Genomic DNA, 25,326 nt, shown 5'->3' on the forward strand with positions numbered 1-25,326 from the left:
TCTTGCCCTCCTTGCTGGGAGACATGCGTTTCTCTGTTTGTAAGTGGGTGTGACATCCTGTCGGGAGCCTTGAGGGACATCTGACCCTTAATACTGAAGGAATAAAAGGGAGTCTGATGGACAGCTTGGAAGTCCTGACACAGCATTTGTGCTTTTCCATTTCCAGAGGTACAAAGATCAATGATTTGGTTCTCAATCTTGTTTGACTACTCCTGAACTATGTGATCCTAGAACTTTAGATTCCTTATTGTTGTAGCAGATGGAGGAGAGATTTGGAATGTAAGGCTGATGGCTTAGCAATTCTTTGAGGGAGAAGAAGTCTGAATGAATCACTTTTCTAGTCTGTTTTAATTTCATTTTACTTTATTTTTTGTTTTATTATGTTAGGTTGAGTTTTATGTTTTCTTATATTCTTTTATGTTGTGATTTTACTTATATAATAGAAGGCATTTTGTGCTTCTTATTTTCTATTTGCTTTTATTTTTGTATTTATGTTATGCTTTGCTTGAATTTATTTTACATCTTTTTGATCAATGGGTATTTTGTTTTATGTTTTGTTTTGTTTTTATTTTGTTTTGTTTGTTTTTGCTTTCTTGTATATTTAATTTTATGCTTTATTTGATTTTATGTCTTAAAGTTTTTTGTTTTAGTGGATAGTATTTTGTTTTTATGCCTTATTTTATTTTATGCTTACTCATATTTGCTTGACATTATTCTATTAGATTTGGTTTGATTTTTATATTTTATTTTTAGGTGAAACAAATAAGTACCCACCCCCAGAGCTCAGTGAAGAATGTGGGGGCCCCAGCCGAGGGGACACTCGGCAGCAACCACACAGGCTTATCGAGAGGTAGGCTGAGGGCAGAGCTGAGGTGGCTGCATAGCTCTGTCCCCTGCAGGAGGCTGTACTATCTCCCCAAAGAAAGGTCACAGGCAATGCCAGTCCTTGACTTTATCCAAACTATTGGGACTTGGATGCTCCTGTGTTTGACAACTTTGATATGGTTTGGTTTTTCTTTCCTTAAAGACCAATACAGGACCAATAGAAAACACTCAAAGCATACATGAATATATAAAAGCAGAATTAAAAAAATTTCCATTCCACCCCATCCCTCATTTTCTAATCCCGTGTCCAAAGAAGTAAAATCAATAATGGTAAACATGTTATTGTTACCTTTGTCCAAACACCTCTGCAAACCTAAGAAGGTAGCCAATGTGATCACAAAGTCATTGGAAAATGCCCAAACCTAAAGCTTACTGAGCCCAGATATATCAGTTGGAAATTGAACCTCTCAGTTCTCATTGTTCTGTTGTGCGGGGTTTGACGTGGATTGTTTCTATACAGGCAGCGCAAGCGCTGGAGCGGCATGTCTGGCTCTGCTGATGATTTGGCAGCACCTGAAGCAACAGACTTTGGTCTAGAGAACAGAACAGCCATGATGACATCTATAACTCTGAAAGAAGCACTTGAAAATTATGAGAAGAACGGATATGCCACTGAGGAAAATGAACAAGAAATGTCTGCAAAACAAAAGAAAAATGGTTGAGTTCACTTTTTAAAGTCTTTATCTTAAAAAAAATTCCTGTGTACTGTGTCAACAGGCAAATTTTAGCTCTATAAACTTTCCTTCCAAGTGCACAAATTCTTGTATGCCACTCAAGAAATTAAGAACACATGTAAAGGCTAGCTTTCACTTGAATGTAGAACTGGAGCTGAACAGAAGCTATTTTAAGGAGTATGAAGGGGGCACACCCCGTGAATTGCCTGTATTAAATTGTGGAGCTGCAATGATCTATTGCAGAGGTGGCAACATCCTCCCGACCTTGAGGGAAAACACACTGGCTTGTAGAAGGCTCCTTCATCTACGAGTGGCCACATAGGTTCTGACCAAGTTTCAGGAAGGTTTGGCTCCACCTAAAGCAACTGTAGCATTGATTTAGGGTTGTAGCATGTTGTAATACAAATGCGACATGACTTCTTACATGGGTTCAACAAATTGAGCAAAGCATTGACCACTTTAGAAACAGATTTGGAGGGATTGGACTCCGAAATTTTTTAAAATGCAGGGAAAAGGTAGCCAGAAGAGTTTCTAGTGAGTGATGTGGTCAGTCCTGCTTAGGTTAAATGAGAGATAATTGCCCAGAGGTATTTTATTTTTATTTTTAAAATTGATTTGAGAGAGAGAAAGAAAGAGATCGATATTTGTTATTTCACTTATTCATTCATTCATTGGTTGATTCTTGTATATGCCCTGACCAGGGATCAAGCCCATAATCAGGAGGCTTGGTGTATCAGGAGGATGCTCGAAGCAACTGAGTTACCTGGCCAGGGGCTTGCCCAGAGATTTCAATGTGCCTAGATGGTTCTCTATCTGGGGCTGCTAGTGAAGTGGCCATGGGAAAGTTATTTAACCCTGTGTGGCTCAGTTTTATGATCTGTAAAGTGGGGATTATGTGAATACCTCTCACATAGGGTTGTTTTGAGAATGAAGTTTATTAATCTGTGTTTTTGTCACAGAGTAAGCACACAATCCAAGCTAGCTATTATGATGCTGATATGTTCTACCTCTTCGATTCCAAAGCAAACAAATAATAAAACCAGGTAAAGGAATGGGCACTCTCAGTAGGGACACTAACATTTTTACTCTTTAGCCTAAAAATTAAGCATCAAAAAACTTATCTTGTTGATTGTTCTATTTTCAGTATAAAAGATTCTCAGATAATCTTACTAAGGCAGTGATTTTTAGTCTTGGCTGTAGATTAGAAACCCCTAGGAATATTTAAAAGTTCTCCGGGCCTTGGGCTCATCCCAGACCAATTCAATCAGCATCACTGGGTGGGGGACTTGCCCAGTAATTCCACTGAGCAACCAAGAGTGGGGACCACTGCTCTGAGGCATTCCTTCCCACACACTCAAGGTGAAAGAGGTGGAGGAGAGCTTACTGGTCATCCAATCCAGTTCTATTCACAGACAAAAACCGAGGCCTGGAGGTTCCCAAAATCTCTCACCTGCTCTGTAGCTTGGCCCTGACCAGTCCCTCTCCCATTGCACTCCAAGGCTATTCTAAATCTTCACCACCTCCTCCAGCTCCATCCTGCTTGTCTCTTTTCTCTAGGTGGTGTCCTTACTTTTTTGCTTTTAAAAGAAAGAAAGTGGCCAGGTGTAAGGTCCTGTGTTGGTGTATACCCTGTCTACCTGCCCTCCAGTCAGAGAAGACAGCGGTCCCTTGTCTTGAACCATTCCCATCTATCAAAAACCCCAAGGGGCTCTTTCAGAACTCAGGGACTTGAGCTCCTTGGGATGCAGCCAGTGTTGGCTGCTACATTCTTCTTTGGTCCCTCCCCTCTTTTGGCTTCGGAGGTATTCTTATCTTGTTCTACTGCTGATCACCCCATCTTTGTGGGGTCCTCTTTCCAGTCCGTCCCCACAGAGAGATCCAGGTTTCATGGAACCTGAGATTTATATTATTTAGGGGCCCTCCTTAAGAAAAGAATAGAAAATTATTAAAATTAAATTCAAAAGGGAATATTTATTTAGAAGAGATTTATGCAAACAAGGGGCCCTCAACCTGCAATGCCTTCCCCAAGGTTCTGTCTTCCATCCTCTAAGGCTGCTACGTGGACCATGGGGGCAGGCCTTCCTAGTGTGACTGCAACTGGCCCCTCTGTACTGATTCCAAATTCTTAGCTTCCATCCTTAACTCTCCTGAGCTGCAGACCAGTATATTCAGTCAACTACCTTCCAGATGGCACCAATGAACATGCCTGAAGTCATCTCAGGCAAACTCAGCTGAAGAACTGGACTCATCCTTCCCATTCAAACCTTCTCCAACTTTATTCTTTTACTGGAATGAACCCCCACTGACCCAGTATTGGAAAGCTAAAACCCAAACATCACTAGTTGTCTCCTCTCCTCACCTCCTGCCTCCAGCTGGTGACCACATCTTGGTGTGACTTCCTCCTCAGCATCTCTCAGATCTATCCCCTTTCCCACAACCTTCCCTCTTAATACCTTGGCTTTCACCTCAAGTGTACTTGCAGTGCTATCTAAAAGGTTTCATTTCTTCCAATTTGTCCTCCTTCCAGGTCCATTCTAAACACCAAATTAATTCTTCTACAATGGAAACCTGGTTATGTCATTTCTTTTCTTCTTTATTTTCCAATGGTTTATAAGATAATGTTCAGATGCCTGGATGAGGCACACAGGTCTCTGAGGTTAGTCCCTGCTGTGTTCCCTGTGGCCTACTGGCTTCCACTTCCCTGCATCTACCTTTTGTGCTATTTGCAATTGCCCCTTATGCCTTGTTCTTTGTTCCAAGTCTTCATGTCATTGCTCACACTCATCTGTCCATTCACATCCTCTGCACAGGTGTCCACCTGGATTACATCTACTCACCTTTTAATACTCAGGTCAAGTTTCACTTCTACTTAAGAATCCTTTCTGGCCCCCACATAATCTTAAATTTTCATGGTCTCCTTTGTGCCCCTGTATCTTAAATCAAATTCTGCTATAGAGCCTGCAACCTTTCATTGCACCTACTCGTGAAGAATTAAATGTCATTTCTTGTCATAGAAGCCAGGCTGATCCTGGTATACTTTTCATTTTCAGTGTTATTGCCAAAGCACACAGATCGATTTTTTTTTTTTTTTGCTTTTTCTTCCAAGTAGAGCTGCATCGTGAGACATATATATCAGGAGAGAGAACCAGCCCAGGCACATGGCGGTTTCATTGTAGCTGTTCTCCCTGCCTATCCAGCTCTCTTCTTTCTCCTCCCCTTTTTTTCATTCCTGAATTCCATGGGCTTGTTTGAGTAAAACTGATTACTGCTGCAGAATTCTTCCAAGAAGGCAAAAGTTAACACTCATGGCAAAAATAATGCAAATGTACAACTGGGGGCTAACAGTAATTACTTGGGTGAAAACTTGCTTATCCCCCAATGTCATATTATGCTGGTAAAAGAAAACTTAAGACTCTGAAGCTTCCTTAGGTTGCAAAGAATGCCTTAGAGATAAGTAGTTTAAAGCATTTAGGATTTACTTACCTCTAGCTCTGCTAACCAACTACTAGCCACATCAGCTATTTAAGTATAAAATAATTTGAAATTAAACAAAACTGCAAATTCAGTTCCTTTGTTGCAATAGCCGTATTTCAGATACCTGATAGGCATTGGCTAATGTATTGGACAGTGCAGATACGGGACATTTCCCTCACTGCAGAAGGTTCTGCTGGACAATGCTGCTCTAGAAAAATAATCCAGGAGAGGCAGCCCGGGTTTGATCATCTCCCTGATTAAAGGCAAGGGTAGAGCTTCTAAAGGCAAAAACCACAAAGTGTCACTGGGAAAAATAATGATCTATTTAAACAAGTCCTTGGCTTGTCAGTTTAGAATCAGTTTGTAACAACACAGGTGGGTGCCAGCTAATTGATGAGCCCCAAATTGCCTTGTTGAGGCTACAGAGTACTGTCAAAAGTTCACCAATGGAGTGTTTTTCTGTTGACTCACAAATTTTGGGAGCAGCATTTGCTCTGGCTCCTTCTCCTGGGCCCTCACTGCTTGCTCTCTTACCCCTGCCCCTCACCCCAGCATCAGAGTCACGCAGAAGACCAATTCGAATGGGCCTGTTTAAGGTGCAGGACCATTCTTTACCTCATTGAGTGTATCTCATCCTCTTGGACCCAGTGCATCTGGTTCTTCCTTCAAGAAAACTAGTCTGTGCTGATTATACTAATGGGAAGTGAGCAGGCAGCTTTCCAGGAACAGACCACAAGTGTCAACTCTTGCTTTCTGAAGGCAATGTCTTCCTTATTTGGAAGGGATTAGAAAGCCCAGGGGGAAGCTGTTTGGAGGCTAACACTATTCTGTGCTGCAGAGAGGGCCTGAAACAAGAACACTTGGAAAAATTAATGCCCTAATTTTAAATTAATTAAAGCGGGCTTGCCAACCGTTCTGGTATGGCAGCTGTGGGGGCAATGCCAACCGGTTTGAAACCAAGGAAGAATGCGAGGTTCAGTGTGCCACAACACCTCTGTAGAGCCAAGTAGAGCCTCGGGACTGTTGCCTCTGTGGTAATAGGTAATTTAAATTAATTTAAATTAATTAATTTAAAATTCCATGTGCCAGATTTTGCGCTGTTGTGACTTGTCGATTCTCTGCTTTTTTCATTTTCCAGGACCACAATGTTTTTCTTATAACAGTTATATTAACTTCTTGGGCAAGTGTCAAGATACAATAAATAATAAATAAACTGGATTTGCTCAGGCTATTAGAAGGCTTTGAGATTAGGCAAGGGATTGAGATGGTTTTAAAATAGAGGGAAATAGCATAATAGGCAAGTAAGGAGTTCTCAGTCTCAGAAAGATTTATTCATTCACTCGCTCACTCATTAATACATTGTTTGGTGTATCTGCCATGTATTAGGTACTCTGCAAAATAATAGCTGTAACTGTATTACACCTTTCACATCTGTTCTGTGACACCTTACAACAAATTTGTGATGAAGGTGTTTTTTAAATATTGCTTCAATGGTTTAGGAAACTGAGGCTCAGAAAGGTGAAGTTATTTGCTCAAGGTCACACAGCCAGTGAGTAGTGAGGCTTGGATTCATTTCCAAGTCTGTGACACTGAACCATTGCTCCTTTCCTGTTGTTCTCACACAGAAAATTCAACTCTCTGCATTTGTGTCATGGCAGGTCCTTGTTTTATGGATCCAATGGAAGGCGAGTGCCAGGACTACATCCTGAAATGGTACTATAACAAGAAGGAGCGGGCTTGCCAACCGTTCTGGTATGGCAGCTGTGGGGGCAATGCCAACCGGTTTGAAACCAAGGAAGAATGCGAGGTTCAGTGTGCCACAACACCTCTGTAGAGCCAAGTAGAGCCTCGGGACTGTTGCCTCTGTGGTAATAGGCGATGAAGCTGACATTGCCTTTCCTGAGACAGTGCCACACAGCTCATGAGTAACGAAGCCCACTCTTTACTCTCAGAGGTCAATTCCTAACCCCCTGAATTTTTTCCTGCCAGTGGGGGCTAGACCTGTGATTTGAGAAGGATGGTGTTCTAGTACTTTAAAAAGTGACCGAAACTTTCCTGAAAGTTATTTAAATGATTTAGAATTGAATGGAAAAGAAACTTGAACTTGACATAACATTATTTTTTTTGTCTACGTAACAAAAGAAAAATCAATGTAAGCAGTGAGTCCAAACTAATTTAAAAGTGAGTTGAAACTTTTTTTAACCACTAGAAGGCCTGGAAGTATTCATCAAAGCAGGGGTTTGGAAAAATGGACATTTATTGTGAAATTTCACCCTGACTACGTAGTGTGAAAATAAAGGCATTCTCAATAAATCATCTGATGTGACACTCTGTGTGATACCTGCTCACTGCAATCTGCTATACTTGTGACATAGTACTTGATGGAGAGGAAGCAGAAGTGACTTTGTCATGGGACCATTGCTTTGCAATCAACTGCAGTGACTCTTGCCCTTTAAAACTTGGTAACTCAATATTTAAGGCTGACATTGTCAATGCAAATGAAAGGGTCTACGTTCACCCTGCAGGAAACATTGTGCAGTATGGATACTGAGGATAATCGTGGTTATGTGAGATCTTCTTCTGGCTCACAGCTCGATATTCAGGCCTCTGACCTTGGGTCCAGGTTCAGGGCAGAACTAGGCACTGTCTGGAATTCTAGAGCTACTGGGTACTGAGGGTGCCTGGCACAGGGCCTCTGGATATTCCTCTATGAATTAGTCTGTTTGGGTTGCCATAATGAAATACAACAGGCTGGGGGGCTTAAATAACAGAAATTTACTTCTCACAGTTCTGAAGACTGGGAGTCCAAGACCAAGGTGCCCACTGATTTGGTTTCTGGTGAGAGTTCTCTTCCGGGCCAGAGCTCTCTTCCTGTCTTTCAGACAGCTGTCTTCTTGTTATGTCCTCATGTAGCCTTTTCTCTGTGGAGAGAGAAGAAAGAGGAAGGGAGAGTGAGGGTGAGAATGAGAGAGAAAGAGCAGGGAGGGAGAGACAGAGGAGAGAGTGTTCCCTGGTTTCTCTCCTTAATAAGGACACTAGCCTTTAGGATTAGGGCCCCATCCTTATGACCTTATTTAAACTTAGTTATCTCCAAAAGGTCATATCTCCAAATTCAGTCACATTAGGGGTTAAGGCTTCCACTTATGAATCTGGGGTCAGGTGACACACAAGCATTCAGTCTCTAACAGATTATAAGCAGCTGGTGGTTGTGCTCAGGGACCCAGAGTGGAGTTTACTCTCTGGCAAGTTTCTGTTCAATAATGAAAGTTGTGATTTCTAGAATTCTTTTTATTCTTCCGGTCAAGCCCCATAACACTGCAGATGGGATAGGAAGGCAGCTTTATATAAAATCATAGAAACATTAAAATTTTCATTCTATTTTATGACTATTTTTATGTGATCATAAAAGGATAAGTTTTCATGGTAGCAACTTTGAAGTTTAAATTTATGAATTTGTAAAAATGCACATAGAAAAAATAAAGCTCACTTATCTTCTTTTCTCCCAAAGATAACCATTTTGGTATAATCCAGGTGTTTTCCTAATGCCTGGAATACTGTGTTTTTCTCTCTTAACACACTACATTGTAACCAATTTTGGCTAAAAATGGGCATGAAGTGACAGATGCTCCACCCTGTGTGTCAGAGCTGCTCATTACACAGGTGTGTGTCTGCACATCTTTTTGAGGCATCACCTCAGCTGCCTGGGCATTTGGGGCCCAGCTTGTCTACACTGAGGATGGTATATGATTTGAGCTGTGATCCATTTTCCACTTCTTTTTTCCAATGCTGACCTTCCCACACCTACAAGTTGGGAGCACAAAGGCAAAGACAAGGTGGCAGTATAAACTTTCCATGGAGCAGCTCTGACCCTGGCAGAAAGTTTACTTCAAAAACCCCGAAGTACAGAGACAATCTGATCAAGGGGCAGAAACAGTATTATTGTTTTAGATAGCATCCATCCCCACTCTGTGTATGCAGTTTGTAAAGCACTTTCCCATGTTATCTCAGTATTTGCCCACTTCCTCTACTAAACCTCAAATGATGGCATTGTTCTTTCCAATTTTTCCCATTGCTCTTCCCATTCCCAGAGAAGTGAAGTGGCTTGACCCAGACACATAACAGAAACCGGCCTTGAACTCCTTTTGATTGCAACTCTAGGGCTCCTTTTGGTCTACTCTGTTGGTTCCAAAACATGAGCTGTCACCAGCAAGGAAGGAGGATGTGCAAAAATGGAAGAAAGGAATTTCCCGACTGATGTAAACAAGCTTAACCTTGATGTCTGCTTCAGATGCTTCCCTCTCCTTGCCAATTTCCCCAACCTCCTGCCTGGGTGGTGGTTCTGGTCTGGCCATAGGTCTGGGAAAAAACAGGAATGTAATTGAACTGTGATGTAGCACAATCCTAAAGACAGCCTTGGCCAACCCCACAGGGAGCTTTGGAACTAAAAGGGTTTGTCAAAGTTGCCCCAGGGTGGGCCAAAATGGCTGGGCCTGTATCCCCTGCCTTGGATGGGGTCTGCTCTGGGAAAGGCTGGCTCTTGGGTGAGGTAGCTTTCCAGCTGTGGCAGACCCTGAAGGAGCCCAGCTGAAGGATGTCTATCAACAGTGGTCCTAGCAGCTGGCTCAGTAAGTCCTTCACTGAGGTGGGGGATTGGATCTGGGGAGCACATCTCTCTGTCCATCATAGTGCCTTTACCTGGAATACCCTTTTGCATTGTTTCCGAACATCCATAGTTTCCCAAATCAAACAGGACACACACAAAAGCATTAGTATGGCAATCTGGACTTTGTATCCATCTCTAGCCTCACTAATTGTGGTAATTGTGCTGTCCCTCCAAGTTTTCACTGGAGTAATACTAAATATATCACTTATTGTTTTCTGGAAATTCCATATTCAATTCACTTATGCTGTTGTCCTTGGTGATACTTTTGTGGGTAATACCTTTTTAATTCATTTGTTTGAAAAATATTTAATAGGTATCTGCTATCTACCAGATCCATAATCTGTGTAAAATCCAGTTCAGCTCTCATTGTCTCTGTGAAAACTTCTCTGATCATCCCCTTTCAAGAAAGAATTGCTTCTAATCTCCTATAGGCCACCTTATGCAGACTTTGCTTTTTGCCCTTTTCCCATCATACAGGGTGGGGCAAAAGTAGGTTTACAGTTGTGAGTATGCAAAACACTGATTTTATTCTTGTATTATCATTTTAAATTATTGTATTATTTTCCATATGAACAATGGTAAACCTACTTTTGCCCACTCCCATATTTATAACAATTGCCCCTTATTCATGTCAGATTGTGAGTCTTTAACCTTCAGAATTGCCTGCCCTCCACAGGGCATGACACATTTCCTTTTGGTTCTGATTTTTTTTTTATTCTCTGCCTGTTTTCAAAGACTTAGAAATGTCCCCCCAGAATGGCTGATGCTTTTTCTCCTACCATATGCATCTCTTGCTCTAGGAAAACTTTGTTTTGTAGATACTCTGCATTGGTTTCAGACACCAGGGTGTCAGCCGAAAGGAAAAAAGTTTGTGTGATTTTAATTCCTCCCTTAGACCTGTTATCTCATTAATTATCACTATGTACTGCTCTGGGGAATATTAATTTTTCTGATGAAGGAATTAAGATGCAGAAAGGTCAAGTGACATAAAATCTCATACAACAAATCAATGGGTAGCCTAAAATTAGAATTAAAATGTATTTGGAACTGGTTTGATATCTGCTTGGTTCACTGCAAAGTTTGTGTTTTAATCATTGTGTGAATTGACTGCTTTGCACTTTTAAACATATAGTGGATTTCACTGATTCTAGAAAATTGGTGAGTTTGGGAATGCTAGGCTAAGAATTTGGCTCCTAGCCATCTATCAAAATGTGTCAATAAATCAATCCAAGGATTTGTCCTAGCTCTCCTGAGTGGAGCTCATGCTGACTGGGCACTTTCCTAGGGTTTCTCTTTTGTTTAATGCAGCTGGGGATTCACTGTTGGAGTATGGTATTATGGGAAATACCAAGCCTGGGGCACCTGAATTCAGCAATTCAGCATCTGGTTCCTTCCTTGACTTCCATGGTGACATTACTCAAGTTACCTCATTTCTCCTGGTTCTCTCTCTCTCTGTCTGTGTTTTTTTTGTTGTTGTTGTTTCTTTTCTTGTTTTTTTTTTTTTTTTTCCAGCTGAGAAGACTGGACATGACAGAAACATCTCTTGCCTATCTATATTCTCCCCAAAGTCTGCATGCAAACTAAATTGTTCTTTTTTTTTTTTTTTAAGCTTATTTCCTATCTTGGGCAGCTAAAAGGAACAAGCCAGCCAGGACAATAGAACCACCCAACTGAGTCCAACACAAACTGCTGACCCAGAGAATAATGAACCAAACAAATGGCTGTTTTGAACACTAAGTTCAGGGGTGATTATAATGTGACACAAGCTGTGGCTGGGCTGTCTCATGTGTCCACAGTCAGCTACCAGTCTGTTGGTCAGTTGGCTGGCCTAGAGTCACTTCATATTGGTTAAAAAAAGTATATACTTGTATGCGATTAACAATGTAGCTTCAAAATATATAAAATGCCAATGCAGTTGGGTTAGAGAACACATTTAGAAGCAGGAGAATTGGAAAGGAGGAAGTAATATAATCTCTATTTGTAGATGGCATTTATATGTATACATGAAAATGAAAAGTTCTAAGAGAACAGGAAGGTTTCAGATAGAGCCTGCTCCATCAGCCTGGATCCTGCAGTGATCAGGAAACAGCTTACTGGGGTGAACATGAAATTGAGAGATGCCCTTTGTTGCAACCCACTGAAATTTGGAGGTCTTCATTGTAGTGTTACCAAGCCTATTCCCAGTGATACAAACAGAGCAATGGAGGACTCTCAAATGTGGCTCTTGGGAAAGAAAATTAGAAAGCGTCTTGGTATTTTTTTTTTACTAAAATTGAAAATACAAATGCCCTGACCCAGCAATTTACTTCTAAGTGCATGCCCTGGAAACCTGTGTGCATGATCACCAGGGTACATACACACTCATGGACAGTGTTCACAGTGGCATTTTTAAAACCCCGAAGTCACCAGCAACCCTCATGCCCATTAGTAGTGAAATGGGTGAGTATGCTTTGGTACATTAAACCAATGTGTACCACAGTGGAAATGAATGAATTAAGCTGGATTAAGATTCAGTGGCATGGCTGAATCTTAAAAATATTTTTGAGAGAAAGGCAGAAAGATGCAGACAGTAGGATTCCATTCATGTAAGCTTCAAAAACAGACAATAATAAATTATATTGTTATCCTTATGCGGTAAAACTAGAAAAAAAAAGCAAAGATGCAATTACCATTGAAGCCAAGATGGCAATGTGGTGTAAACGGGGATGAGTTGCCCATACTCCCTTCAGGAGTGAAAAACTTGTTCCTCCAGCTGCTGTGGGTGAAGCTGGAAGATGACCTTTCAAGGTCAGCCTTCATCAAAGATTTCCTCAATTGAAGAAAAACACATTCTTCCATTGGCAGATGTGATGTGGATTCTGGCCAGTAGGATCCGTGTGTATTGTGGCTGCTATGAACAAATTCACATGGCCAACAGAAGTCCTGTGGAGAAAAATGGACAGCATGGCCACTCCCTGAGAGAAAGTGCACGAGAGGGCAAGAGGCCCTGGCCCCTGCCTGGACAGGCTTTTATTGCTTCTCTGGGTACATTACAGGGAGGGTAGTTCTCATTTACTATGCATAGGTTCACTGCAGGAGACTACCTTTTACAGATAACAAAGGAAAGAATGCTGCTAATTACTTCAAAGAGAAGGATGTTGCAGACCAAGGGGAAAAATGGTTGAACTAGTCACACTTCATACTTGGTAGGTTTAGCACAGACTTTAGGAAGTTATAGTAAGCAGTTTCTGCCTCAATTCAGGGTGAGGGAGTTTTAGCAAAAGCAAGTCTCATAGCAGTCTAGGTACAATGCAAGCCTGATTCCCCATGGGAAAACCTCTTCATGGGCATGGTCCTATGTGCTGACTGGCTCCCCACTGGTTTTCTATGTGGGTGCTGAGCTACATTTCCATGCCATGCAAAACAGTTCCCTATACAGATGTATCCAGTAACTGACCGATATTGAATTATAAAGGTCTAGTCCCTCAGTTTGGGACAACTCTTAAAGGATCCCAGATCCATTAGCTGAGACCTTGGTTGGAACCTCTCTCTTTGCTTAATTCAATTTTCTTCTCTTCCCTTCCACTGGGGTTAAGGCCATTCTCTTATAAATACCCTACATGAGAATCTCTTGTTTCAGAGAGTGCATTTGTGGTCCCCAACCTGTAGTCCTTTGGCATAGGGAGGTGCTTGGAAGTGGGAAGCAGAACACGGATGCCAATAATATTTTCTTCTATCAGCATTGCATTTCCACAGGCACTTACTTTATATATATTCGTTAAAGTGTACATTTATGTTTCACACAGTTGGTTTATGTTTTATGTATCATAGTAATCCAGAAATTCCTTAGAAACATAAATCCAGGACATGTGCGCTGATGTTATCTTCATAGGACCCTTGGTCCAGGAAAGTAAAACATATTCTGTGTTGGCCTGAATTAACCTCCTTCTTTGGAAGTGGCAGCAGATTCTTCATTATGAATTTATGAATAGACATTTTAAAAGCATGATTTTTCTTCATCAAAACACAGCAATTTAATCAGAATTTCTTCTGTTAGGAAAAGAAAAATCTCAGACCGAGTGCTGGTCTTGATTTCTTAATCACCTTCCTCAGGGTTCCCCCTAAAGGGTGAAGTGAGAATGTTTAGCCTTATTTGAATCTCCTGGTCCTTTAGAGATATCTTAGTTTTGACTTTTAGAGCTAGATGGAAGTTTAGAGAGGAACTTACAAAGATAGATGTAAGAAGTAATAGCTATCCATCCAAAAATATTTACTGAGCACTTATTGAGCTCTTATATGCTAAAAGCTCTTCTATTAGTTTGGGATATGTCAGTGAAGAATAAAGAAAAAAATCCTTGCTTTCATCTGCTCACATAGTTTCTATTTTTTTAGTGTATGGTAGAAGGACCCGAAATCTGCCCTCATAGCAAATTTCCAGGATACAGTACAGTATTATTATTAATGAGAGTCATCATGCTGTACCTTATTCTCCATATTTATTCATCCTACAGAACTGTTACTTTGTACCCTTTGCCCAGCATCTCCCCATTTTCCCCACCTCCCGCCCTTGGTAACCACCATTCTACTCTCTTTTACTAAGTGCTTGGCTTTTTTAGATTCACATATAAGTGAGATCATGCAAAATCTTTCTTTCCATGTCAGGCTTATTTTACTAGTGTGATGTTTCTCCAGTTTCATCTGTGGTGTTGAAAATGGCAGGATATTCACCTTTTTTAAAGGCTGAATAATATTCCGTGTGTGTGTGTGTGTGTGTGTGTGTGCACTATAATTTCTTTTTTCACTTAGGTACTGATGGACTTAGGTCATTTGCACATCTTGACTATTGTGGATAATGTTCAGTGAACATGGGAATACAGATACTTTTTTAATATACTAAGTTTAGTTGTTTGGGATATATACCCAGAAGTAGGATGGCTGGATCATACAGTAGTTGTATTTTAATTTTTTGAGGAACTTTCATACTATTTTCCATAATGACTGTGCACAGGGGTTCCATTTTCTCTACATCCTCACCAACCAGTTGTTATCTCTTGCCTTTTTGATAAGAATCATCCTAACAGGCATGAGGTGATACTTCATTGTGGTTTTGATTTCCCTGGTGATTAGTGATGTTCAGCAACTTTTCATGTACTTTTTGTCCATTTGTGTGTCTTCTTTGATAAAATGCCTATTCAGGTCTTTAGCTTGTTTTTCAGTCTTTATTTATGTATTTATTTTTTTTGCTATTGAGTTGTATGAGTTCCTTATACATTGTAGATATTAACTCCTTATTGGCTATAAGGTTTCAAAATATTTTCTCCCCTTTAATTTTGCTAATTACTTACTTTGCTGTGCAGAAGTCTTTTAGTTTGATGTAGTTCCTCTTGTTTATTTTTGTTTCAGTTTTTTTTTTTTGCCTGGGTTTTTGGTGTCATATTCAAAAAAGCATTGTCAGTCAGCAGGATGCCAGAGTAAGAGATACCAGCCTTCATCTCCCCACCAAAAAACAACTGGACGGTTATTTACGAATGGAAGTAATCCCAGGAGGTATTAAGAATGTTGGAGGAAGTAACTGAGAAGATGTGGCTACTGTTTGACCCTTTAAGAACTGGATCCTCCCCCTTTCCCCTGTACTTGGAATATAGGCTCTCCCCACAGCTCCCACAGTGGAAGTCATTTTCAAGGACATAGCCTTGAGAGAGCAATGTGCTGTTGAGACCATATGGACACTATGCATGACTGCACCCAGTTGAGGCCTCTCTATAAACTTTTAAGATTGGGCAAGCTGGTGCAGAGATCTACGCATCTTTTGGGCACTTAAGATAACAAGCCTTGTAAGTTCCCTGACTCATTAAAACCATCACCTGCCAACCTGGAGTGGTGTGCCTCGTTCTTCAGTCTCTCCTGCCCTCTGTGTACAGGGGACAGTTTGGGAACCAACAAAGATTCTGATTTAGAACCTCCAGTAACAGAGTGGAGTAAAAAGTGGAGAACAACTACACAGAAAAGATCGTGGGTGATCACCTTAGCTGAGATGTCAGGAGACTAGGAACAAACAAGAAGGGCAGGGACTATCAGAATCAGTTATGCCACAGGTGCCATCTGCTACTATCTCCCTAGTGGCCTTTTCCACTGAGGACCTCACAGTTTTCACAGCAAAAGACCTCATCGTGTTTGTGAGCATGGACTCCAGCAGCTGGCTCTACAGAGGGTACCAATAGCTTTTGCCACAGAGGTACCAGCAGCTGCAGCCACCAGGGATCCCCAGAAGGGAGACCCTCCAGAAGGAGCTGCTGTCATGCTGCCCTAGGACTAGGACTTCCAACCCACCTAACCCCATGCATGCCCCGGATCCCAGAGCTGTGGCTTCTCCACATGTGCCTGTGCTTCAGATCCTGGCACTGTGTGCACCTGCATTCCAGATGCTGGCCCCATGGTTGCTCTGAATCATGAAGAAATAGAAAATCTTAACAGATCAATAAGGAATAAGAAGATTGAACTAGTAATCAAAAATCTAACAAAGAAAAGTTCATGTTTTGTGTTAGGCTCAGCTTATCAACAGCCATCTAGAAATGCCTGGGGGCACCCTCCTGGGCCAGGACTACTGTGCCAAGCACCCCCCCCCCCCAACCACAGGCATTTATCTGAGTGGAGCCAATGTTGTGACTGGACTGGACCTTGTGATTCTTGTTATGAAGGACCTCCTTATTATGCAAGGCATACCCCAGCAATGGCTATCAGAGAATTTGGAAAAATAAACAAATGTTTTACTCCCAAGTCTTGGAAGCACATAATGTGCCTGGGGCTACACAGTGAGGTTGAGGCGGGGGGAGTGGAGAGAGCCTGTGGTTCAGCCTTTACTGGGGTTGAAGGTGGGGTGACTAAGGTTTCACAGGTTAACTCTCTACTGGTGAATTTAAAAACATAAGAATGGGATTTAAATACAAGGTGGAAAATGCAGGGTCACTCAAATGGTCAGTTATCTAGGTCACCCAGGGTTTTGAAAAAAGGACACTTCATGAGTGAGGCAGCCTCACTTTTATCTAGTTATACCACTGGCAGAGAGATGGGTGTAGATGGATATCTTTGATGTGAATGCTTCAGAAATCAAAAGCTTCAAGTCAAGCGCTTATATTACAATAGAAAAGCTAATTGTCAGCACCACACTATAGAGATGTCTTCAATGATGAATTCATTTGAAGAATTCATTTAAAAATTTAAAGAATTAACACAATCCGTCTTAACCTCTTCCAAAAACTTGATGAGGAGAGAACAATTCCAAACGCAATTAAATCATTTTCTGAGGCCAGCATTACCCTGTTACCAAAGGATACTAAAGAAAAGAAAACTACAGACCATATCCCTGATAAATATAGAGGTAAAAATCTTCAACACAATGCTAGCAAACCAAATTTAGTGTCACATGAAATGGATCATATACCATGATCAGGTGGAATGTATCCCTGAGATGCAAGGATGATTCAACATAGGCAAATCAATTAACATGATACACCACATTAATAGAATGAAGGATAAAAAATCATATGATCATCTCAATGGATGCAGAAAAGCATTTGATAAAATTTAACATCCTTCCATGATAAAGGCTCTCAACAAATTGGGTATAGAAGGAACATACATTGAAGTACTAAGGCCCTATATGACAAGCCCACAGTTAACATAATACTCAATGGTGAAAGGCTGAGAGCTTTTCTGCTAAGGTTAAGAAAAAGACATGAATACACAATCTCTCCACTCCTTTTCAACACAGTACTGGAAATTCTGGCCAGAGCAATTAGATCAATCAATCAATCAATGGTATCCAAATCAGGAAAGAAGAAGTAAAAATGTCACTGTTTGCAGATGACACGATCTCATATACAGAAAACTCTGAAAACTGTTAGAACTAATAAACAAGCTCAGTAAAAAAGCTGTAGGATGCAGAGTCAACATACAGAAATCGACTGCATCCTATTCACCAACAAGTTATTTGAAAGAGAAATTTAGGCAGCAATCCCATTTACAGTAGCATCAAAAAGAATAAAATACTTAGGAATAAATTTAGCCAAGGAGGGGCAAGACCTGTGCACTGGAAATTGTTAAGACAATGATGAAAGAAATCAAGGATGACACAAATAAACAGAAACATATCACATATTCTTGGATTGGAAGACCTTAATCTACTTAACTAGTCTTCTGTGGACAGATGAATTGGTAATTTCCAGTTTTTCATCAGCACATACAATTTTAAGACATATTAAAGATGCTATTAAATGGGCACTTACCAAACAGATGGATGCCAGCAGAGGGCCATACCAGTCAGTATACAGTGGTTGAATATCAGCTTTGATTGCATTGTGTCTTGTCCAATGTTGATAAATAAGTTTACTGCTATCAGTGAGATTACTGCAGCATTTTAAAATTTGATGGCTCCTGTCAAATAGCCCTTCAAATGATGTCACTAATTTAAACTCCCACCTGTAGTACGAGAGGGTCCTCTTGCTCATACATGTATCAGCACTGGTTTTGCCAAATTTCAAAATATTTGACAAATCTGATATATTAAAAACAGTAACTTGTTTTTGGTAGTTCTTTAATTATAAATAGGAGGATCACCTTTTTGGAAGGTCTATTTTGGTTTCTTTTTAAAAAATATATAAACTGTCTGTTTATACCCTTTAAGTCAATTTTCTACTGAATTGACTATCTTTTTCTTAATAATTTTAGGATCTCACTGCAAAGAAAGAAAATTTTTTGTCATGTGTGTAGTTTCCATCAGTTTTCCATTAGATTTTAGACAGAGAGAGGGGGAGGAGGGAGGGAGAAAGAGAGAGGTTTCAAATTTTACATAGTCAATTTACCAATCATGTCCTTTGTGGATTCTCTCTTTTTCTGTGTACTTTTTGTGTCTTTTCTCCTGTATTTAAAAAATTACAAAACCCCAAACTTACGTGAATGATATTTGCAACTATTATTCCCCTTAACAGCAAGGGATCCATCCCAATCTGTACTGCCCCAGGAGTGTTTGGCAGTGGGAAGAGAACCTCCCAGCTGAGGACATGACTAACAAGCACACCAAATTCTATCCCTTGCATTTTTTTTCTCTTGTTATTTTTATTTTTTATTGTTGTTCATGTACAGTTTTCTGCCTTTTCCTCCTACCCCTCCCCACCACCCCAGCACTCCCCACCTCCCTTCCCTGTTTCCACCCCCCTTGTTATTGTCCATATATCCTTGATAATTGTTCCTGTAAACTCTTCACCCTTTCCCCCCCATTGTCTCCTCCCCTCTCCCCTCTGGTCACTATCAGCCTGTGCTCAATTTCAATGTCTTTGGCTACACTTCGCTTGCTTGTTAGTTTTGTTGATTAGGTTCCTGTTAATGGTGAGATCATATGGTATTTGTCTTTTACTGTCTGGCTTATTTCACTTAGCATAATGTTCTCCAGTTCCATCCATGCTGTTGCAAAGGGAAGGAGCTCCTTCTTTTTTTCTGTTGCATAGAATTCCATTGTGTAAATGTCCCATAGTTTTTTGATCCATTCATTTACTGATGGGCACTTAGGTTGCTTCCAGCACTTGGCTATGAACATTGGGGTGCATAGGACATAAATAAAAAAAAATAAACAAATGGTATCTCATCAAAATAAAAATATTCTGCACAGCTAAACAAAACAGCATTAAAATGAAAAGAGAACCAACTGTATGGGAAAACATATTTGCCAATGATACCTCAGATAAGGGTTTGATCTCCAAACTATATAGAAAACTCACATGACTCCACTCTAAGAAGATAAGCAACCCAATTTAAAAATGGGCAAAAGACTTGAACAGACAACTTCTCCAAGGGGGACATACAGAGGGTCCAGAGACATATGAAAAGATGCTCAGTATTGCTAGCCATCAGAGAGATGCAAATTAAAATCACAATGAGATACCACTTCACACCAGTCTGAATGGCCATCATAAACAAAGCAACAATCAACAAATGTTGGAGAGGTTGTGGAGAAAAGGGAACCCTAGTGCACTGTTGGTGGGAATGCATACTGGTGCAGCCACTGTGGAAAATAGAATGTAATTTCCTCAGAAAACTAAAAATGGATCTGCCTTTTGACCTAGCAATTCTACTGCTAGGATTATATCCTAAGAACCCTAAAACACCAATCCAAAAGAACCTATGTCCCTTGAATTTTCACTTCCCTTCTTCCTGACTCTTTTCCTCACTGCCACTACCACATTGTCTCTTTGGGTTTCCACTTTGTCAACCCTACTCTACTATGCAGCCTGAGAAGCTGAAAGCTCATTTTCTCAGACTTGCATGTAGCCAGGGAGACCACACACCTCAGTTATGGCTGATGAAAAGTGTGGGACCCTGCTGGTGCTGCCTCTTCAGCTTCCTTACTTTTTTCACCTAGAATGTGAATGTGATGCAGAAGCCTTGGCTAAGGATAAAAAAGTTGCAAAATTGGGAAAAGTCTGGATTCTTCATGGTATAGTCCTTAGCCCTAACTGCCCTGGACTGCCTATCCCGGACTTCTTGTCATGTGAGGCAAATTCCTTGTTTGTTTGAGCTATTGTTTATCAGATTTTCTGGAACCAACAACCAAACAAGACTCTAAATGATACATAGGCATTCAAAACTCTTCCTTTAAATCTCTAGCTCAAGTGTAAACAAGTCCCTCGTCTCTTATGCTTTAGTCAAGACTCTTGGATTAAGTGTCAGAAGGAAAACTCAAAACAATTAGTAAAGACAGTAAGAATAATTAATTGGCTCATGTATCCCTTTGAAGGAGTGGATACAGCTGGGTTTCTAGAACCAGAGATTCAAACACAATTAAGCTCCATGTTTCTAACTTTAAGACTATTTCCTTTTGTGGATCAGTTCCAATTTTTCAGGCCAGTTCTTCCTAAGAACCTTGAACCATCATCCCAACAATTCCTTGGTCACATCTTGCCTGCCAAGCTACCAGAAAATAAAGATCATCTTTCTGTTTTGTGATATTGGCACACTTGCCACAGAGTTCTGGAGACTTCCTCACTCTCAGGTCTCCTTCATTTGATGAGTGCCATCCATGGTCTATTACTAGGAAACCTGTTCTTTGATACTCTGTCTCTAAGTAATCAAAATCAGAGTCTTCCTGCATGCTACAATACTTTGGTAGGCTCTTCTCAGTCTGGATTTCCTGTCAGAAAGACTTTTACTTTCTAGTTGACATACATAAGAGGGTAGCTTTTATTCTGAAATATTATCAGCATATTTTAATAAAATATAAGCATCCCTATAACTGTAACTGCATATATAACAAATAGAAGGAAAGGAGAAAAGCATGTTGTTTTTCCATAGCCCCTTGCCACCAGGATCCTGCTCCACATCATGTGAGAAAGTATTTTTATAAGAAAAGCACAAAAGAAATATCAAACCATTTGCCATAAATTAACTAAGACTCAAGGGGACTGACTGGCAAGAGTTATATGAGTCACAATTTGGTTTTTGGATTGAAGTTGGGTTCAGGATAACAAAAAAGTAGTTGGATTTTAAGGATTTCTTCACCATTGATATATACAGAATAAAGCCCAAGTAGAAAGATAGAAGGGAATGCTTCACTACAAATTAATCATAATTTATGAAATAAGTAGATTTATGCAAAAGGAGTTGGTAGGAGACTTCCAGTTAAGATTAGCAGAATTGAGATAAACCAACCACATATTTTTATCTAGAGCAAAAGAAAGCCAGAAAAGAGATTAAAAGAAAAACAAAAATCCCAAACCACAATCAATAAAGAATAGTTGTTAAATGCAGTGAAATGTAGACAATTCTATTTTTAATTGCCACCTGTTGATTCCATACCACTCCTGGGAGGTCACCATATTGATGCTGAACTTAGTGTGGACACATGATCAGCATAGCACACTGCAGCCCAGAACTCCTGGGCCCAAGCAGTCAATCCTCTTGCCTCAGCCTCCCAAGTAGCTAGGACTACAGGTGTGTGCCACTGCACCTGACTTAAAAGTTTAACTAAGGACAAGCATTTCCATGTTTGGTCATATTCCATTGGCCAATATATATCACAAGGCTAAGCCCAAAATAAATTGAGTGGGAAAAATATACTTTTTTTACACTGAACTTGGAAGATGTGGAAGAAAAAAAGGAAAAATCATGAACAAGTATTGCATTCCACCATTGCAAAGAAGGTCTCCCAAAAGAGATGTTATCTGAATTCTACATTAAAGAAAAAATGCTCATAGAATAGCAGAGTGGAGGGACTAAGCCTTTCAGGCAGGGAAAACAATGTAAATGAAGGTACAGTTATTGAATTCTTCATAGCATGTTCAGAAAATAATTAGGAGACAAGGTTAGCTGAACCAGAATATTCACATTTATAAAAAGTAGAAGTCTGAAGGTAGTATTGCATAGCTAGTTACGCAAAGCACTAGTAAATACTGAGTGGTGCTAAATTACGTAGGCAATGAGAATCCATGGGAGATTTTTGAGAAAGAGAATAGCATATGCAAAGCTGTATTTCCGAGGGTTAATCTTGAGTTGGACCACAGGACATAATGACCAGGAAAGATACTGGAGGCAGTGACCCAAAAAGAACCAACTGTTGTAGAGATTTAGGGGATGAGAACCTGGACCAGATGTTTAGAAAATGGAAATAAAATTCCCAATATTTCAAAGAAGGGATTGATATGATCTTTTATAAAGTATGTCTTTTGAGTCACAGTAACTGAAACCTTTTTTAGACTAACTTATGAGAAAAGGGATTTCCTTGTAAGGATTTGGAGATATCTTACAGACTCCAGGTGAGGACAGGAGCTAGGTCTTAGAAACAACTGTGACCAAGTTCTGAACTCCATCACTTATTTCCCCCATTTCTTATTTCTTCTCCTCTGTCAGTGTTTGTTAATTCTCATTTTTCCTTTATCTTTTCAGTCAGGATTACACAATTTCTACCACCCATACAATAGAAAGCCTGGTCAGTGAGAGCTTCTGAGTTTCAGTCTAGGCACCTAGAAAAAGAGTGTTCCAAGTTCCTATTTCCCATGGCTGAATCATGACTGAGACCATAGCTTGGGTCAGGTTTTCACCTCTGGGCCAACGAAAAGGGGACAGGAGACAGATATTCTTGAATAAATATTGCAACTCCAATAGCAGCCATGTGAGTGGAGGCAGGAGGGCAGTCAAAAATGGATGACAGACAGATAGTGTGAGTGGGCTCTGTGCTTGGTGACAACCTATCTTTTTAGGAAATGGAGGACAGCTCAATGAAAAATGACTTTAAGTTTTGAGTCTGGGAGAAAACTGGTAGCACTGAGAGGGATACAGAGTCTTGTATTTCTGGGCTTTGGAGGAAGATTCTAAGCTTGCTTGTGGAAATGTCAATATTGAGATGGTCATGGAATATCTAGACAGAGCTGTCCAGCAGACAGTGAGAGTGGTCTGGGCAGAAGAGTCCTGGGTTGCGGTGTTAAGGTTTTCATGGTCACATGTGGGAGATCAAGCTATGAGAATGAATGAGCACACAGCAGACACAGAGCAGAAGGTCAAGGAGTAAACTTTGATGCAGGTACAGGTAGGAGGCTGGAGAAGGATACAGAATCAAAGAAGAAATGCAGTTAACTGTTCCAGGTGTAGGAAGAACACCTGGAGTGTCTGCTCTCCCCAAAAACAAAGGAGGAAACTTTTACTGTTGAGGTCATCAGAACCTAAGACAACAGGGACTTCCAGCCAAGATGGAGGCGTAGGTAGACACACTGTGCCTCCTTGCACAACCAAGATAGGGACAACAACAATTTAGAAACAGAATAACAACCAGAACTGACAGGAAATTGAACTGTATGGAAGTCGGACAACCAAGAAGTTAAAATAGACACGTTCATCCAGACCGGTAGGAGGGATGGAATCCAACAGCTGGGTGCGGCTCGCGGCATTGAGAGCAGACGCCGTTGGGACCGGGCGCGTAAGGCATCCAGGGCACACAAAACTGCAGCGGGTGGTCCCTGAGTGCACAAGTGGCAGCTGGCCGACCCCGGCCAAGGGGTAGCAACCGGCAGACCCAGCAAGGTGGCAATTGTGAAGCAAGGCACTGCGAGCAACCCAGGATCCCAGCACTGGGAAATAGAGCCTTGGGGCACTGATTGAAAACACCTGTGGGGGTTGAGGCACAGGGAGAGACTCCCAGCCTCACAGGAGATGTCCTTGGAAAGTCCCACAGGGTGCACGAGCCCACCCACATGGGAATTGGCACCAGAGTGGCCCAGTTTGCTTGGGGGAAGTGGCAGAAGGGACTGAAGTCCTAGAGAGAGTGGAGCAAGTGCCATTGTTCCCTCTCAGACCCCGCCCCCACATACAACGTCACAACCCAGAGTCGGGTGGGGGTGCCCAGCCCTGGTGAACAACTAAGGCTCTGCCCCTCATACATAACAGGCATGACCAGACCAAAGGGGGGGGGGAAAAAGATGGCTCAAACAGAATTACAAGCTCCAGTATCAGTACTATTAAGCGACCGAGAGATAGCCAACCTATCAGATGAACAGTTCAAAGCACTGGTGATCAGGATGCTCACAGAATTGGTTGATTTTGGGCGCAAATTAGATAAAAAAAATGAAGGCTACAATAAGTGAAATGAAGAAAAATGCACACGAAACGAATAGTGATGGAATGAAAACTGGGTCTCACTCATTGGAGTGGACAAGAAGGAAGAAAAAATCATACAATCAAAAAAGAATGAAGAAATAAGAATTCAAAAAAATGAGGAGAGGCTTAGGAACCTCCAGGACATCTTTAAATGTTCCAACATCTAAATTATAGGGGTACCAGAAGGAGAAGAGGAAGAGCAACAAGTGGAAAACCTATTTGAACAAATAAAGGAGAACTTCTCCAATCTGGCAAAGGAAATAGACTTCCAGGAAGTACAGGAAGCTCAGAGAGTCCCAAAGAAGTTGGACCCAAGGAGGAACACATCAAGGCACATCATAATTACACTAGCCAAGGTAAAAATGAAGGAGAGAATCCTAGAAGTAGCAAGAGATAAGGAGACAGTAACCTACAAAGGAGTTCCCATCAGACTGTCAGCTGATTTCTCAAAAGAGACCTTACAGGCAAGAAGGGGCTGGAAAGAAGTATTCCAAGTCATGAAAGGCAACATCCATTAAATATCCAAGATTGCTCTATCCAAAAAAGCTTTCATTTAGAATGGAAGGGCAGATAAAGTGCTTCTCAGATAAGGTCAAGTTAAAGGAGTTCATCATCACCAAGCCCTTATTATAGGAAATGTTAAAGGGACTTATCTAAGAAAAAGAAGATAAAAACATGTATAGTAAAAGGACAGCAAACTCATAATTATTAACAACCACACCTAAAACAAAAACAAAAAGAAACTAAGCAAACAACTAGAACAGGAAGAGAACCACAGAAATGGAGCTCACATGGAAGGTTAGCAACAGGGGAGTGGGAGGAGGAGGAGAGGGGGAAAAGGTATGGAGAATAAGTTGCATAGATGGTAGGTAGAAAATAGATGGGGGACAAGAATAGTATGAGAAATGTGGAAGCTAAAGAACTTATGACACATAGACATGAACTAAAGTGGGGGAATGTGGGTGGGAGAGGGTGTGCAGGGTGGAGGGGAATGAAGGGGTGTAATGGGACAAG

At 40.9% G+C, this 25,326-nt stretch overlaps 1 protein-coding gene across 2 annotated transcripts in view; it reads left to right on the forward strand.

Annotated features, from left to right (window-relative positions):
* LOC123830851 (collagen alpha-4(VI) chain-like) overlaps positions 1-7,349 on the forward strand; it is a 102,034-nt gene extending 94,685 nt beyond the window's left edge. For both annotated transcript variants that reach the window (XM_045857477.1, XM_045857478.1), the window contains 3 exons: positions 754-850; positions 1,346-1,542; positions 6,692-7,349. In XM_045857477.1, coding sequence (XP_045713433.1) covers positions 754-850; positions 1,346-1,542; positions 6,692-6,867 — 470 coding nt within the window. In that variant the 3' untranslated portion in view covers positions 6,868-7,349. The remainder of the gene's footprint in view (positions 1-753; positions 851-1,345; positions 1,543-6,691) is intronic.
* The last annotated feature ends 17,977 nt before the right edge of the window (positions 7,350-25,326 follow it).

This window comes from Phyllostomus hastatus, unplaced genomic scaffold (assembly GCF_019186645.2).
Source record: "Phyllostomus hastatus isolate PE091 unplaced genomic scaffold, TTU_PhHast_1.1 phas_scaffold_129, whole genome shotgun sequence".
Lineage (NCBI taxonomy): Eukaryota > Metazoa > Chordata > Mammalia > Chiroptera > Phyllostomidae > Phyllostomus > Phyllostomus hastatus.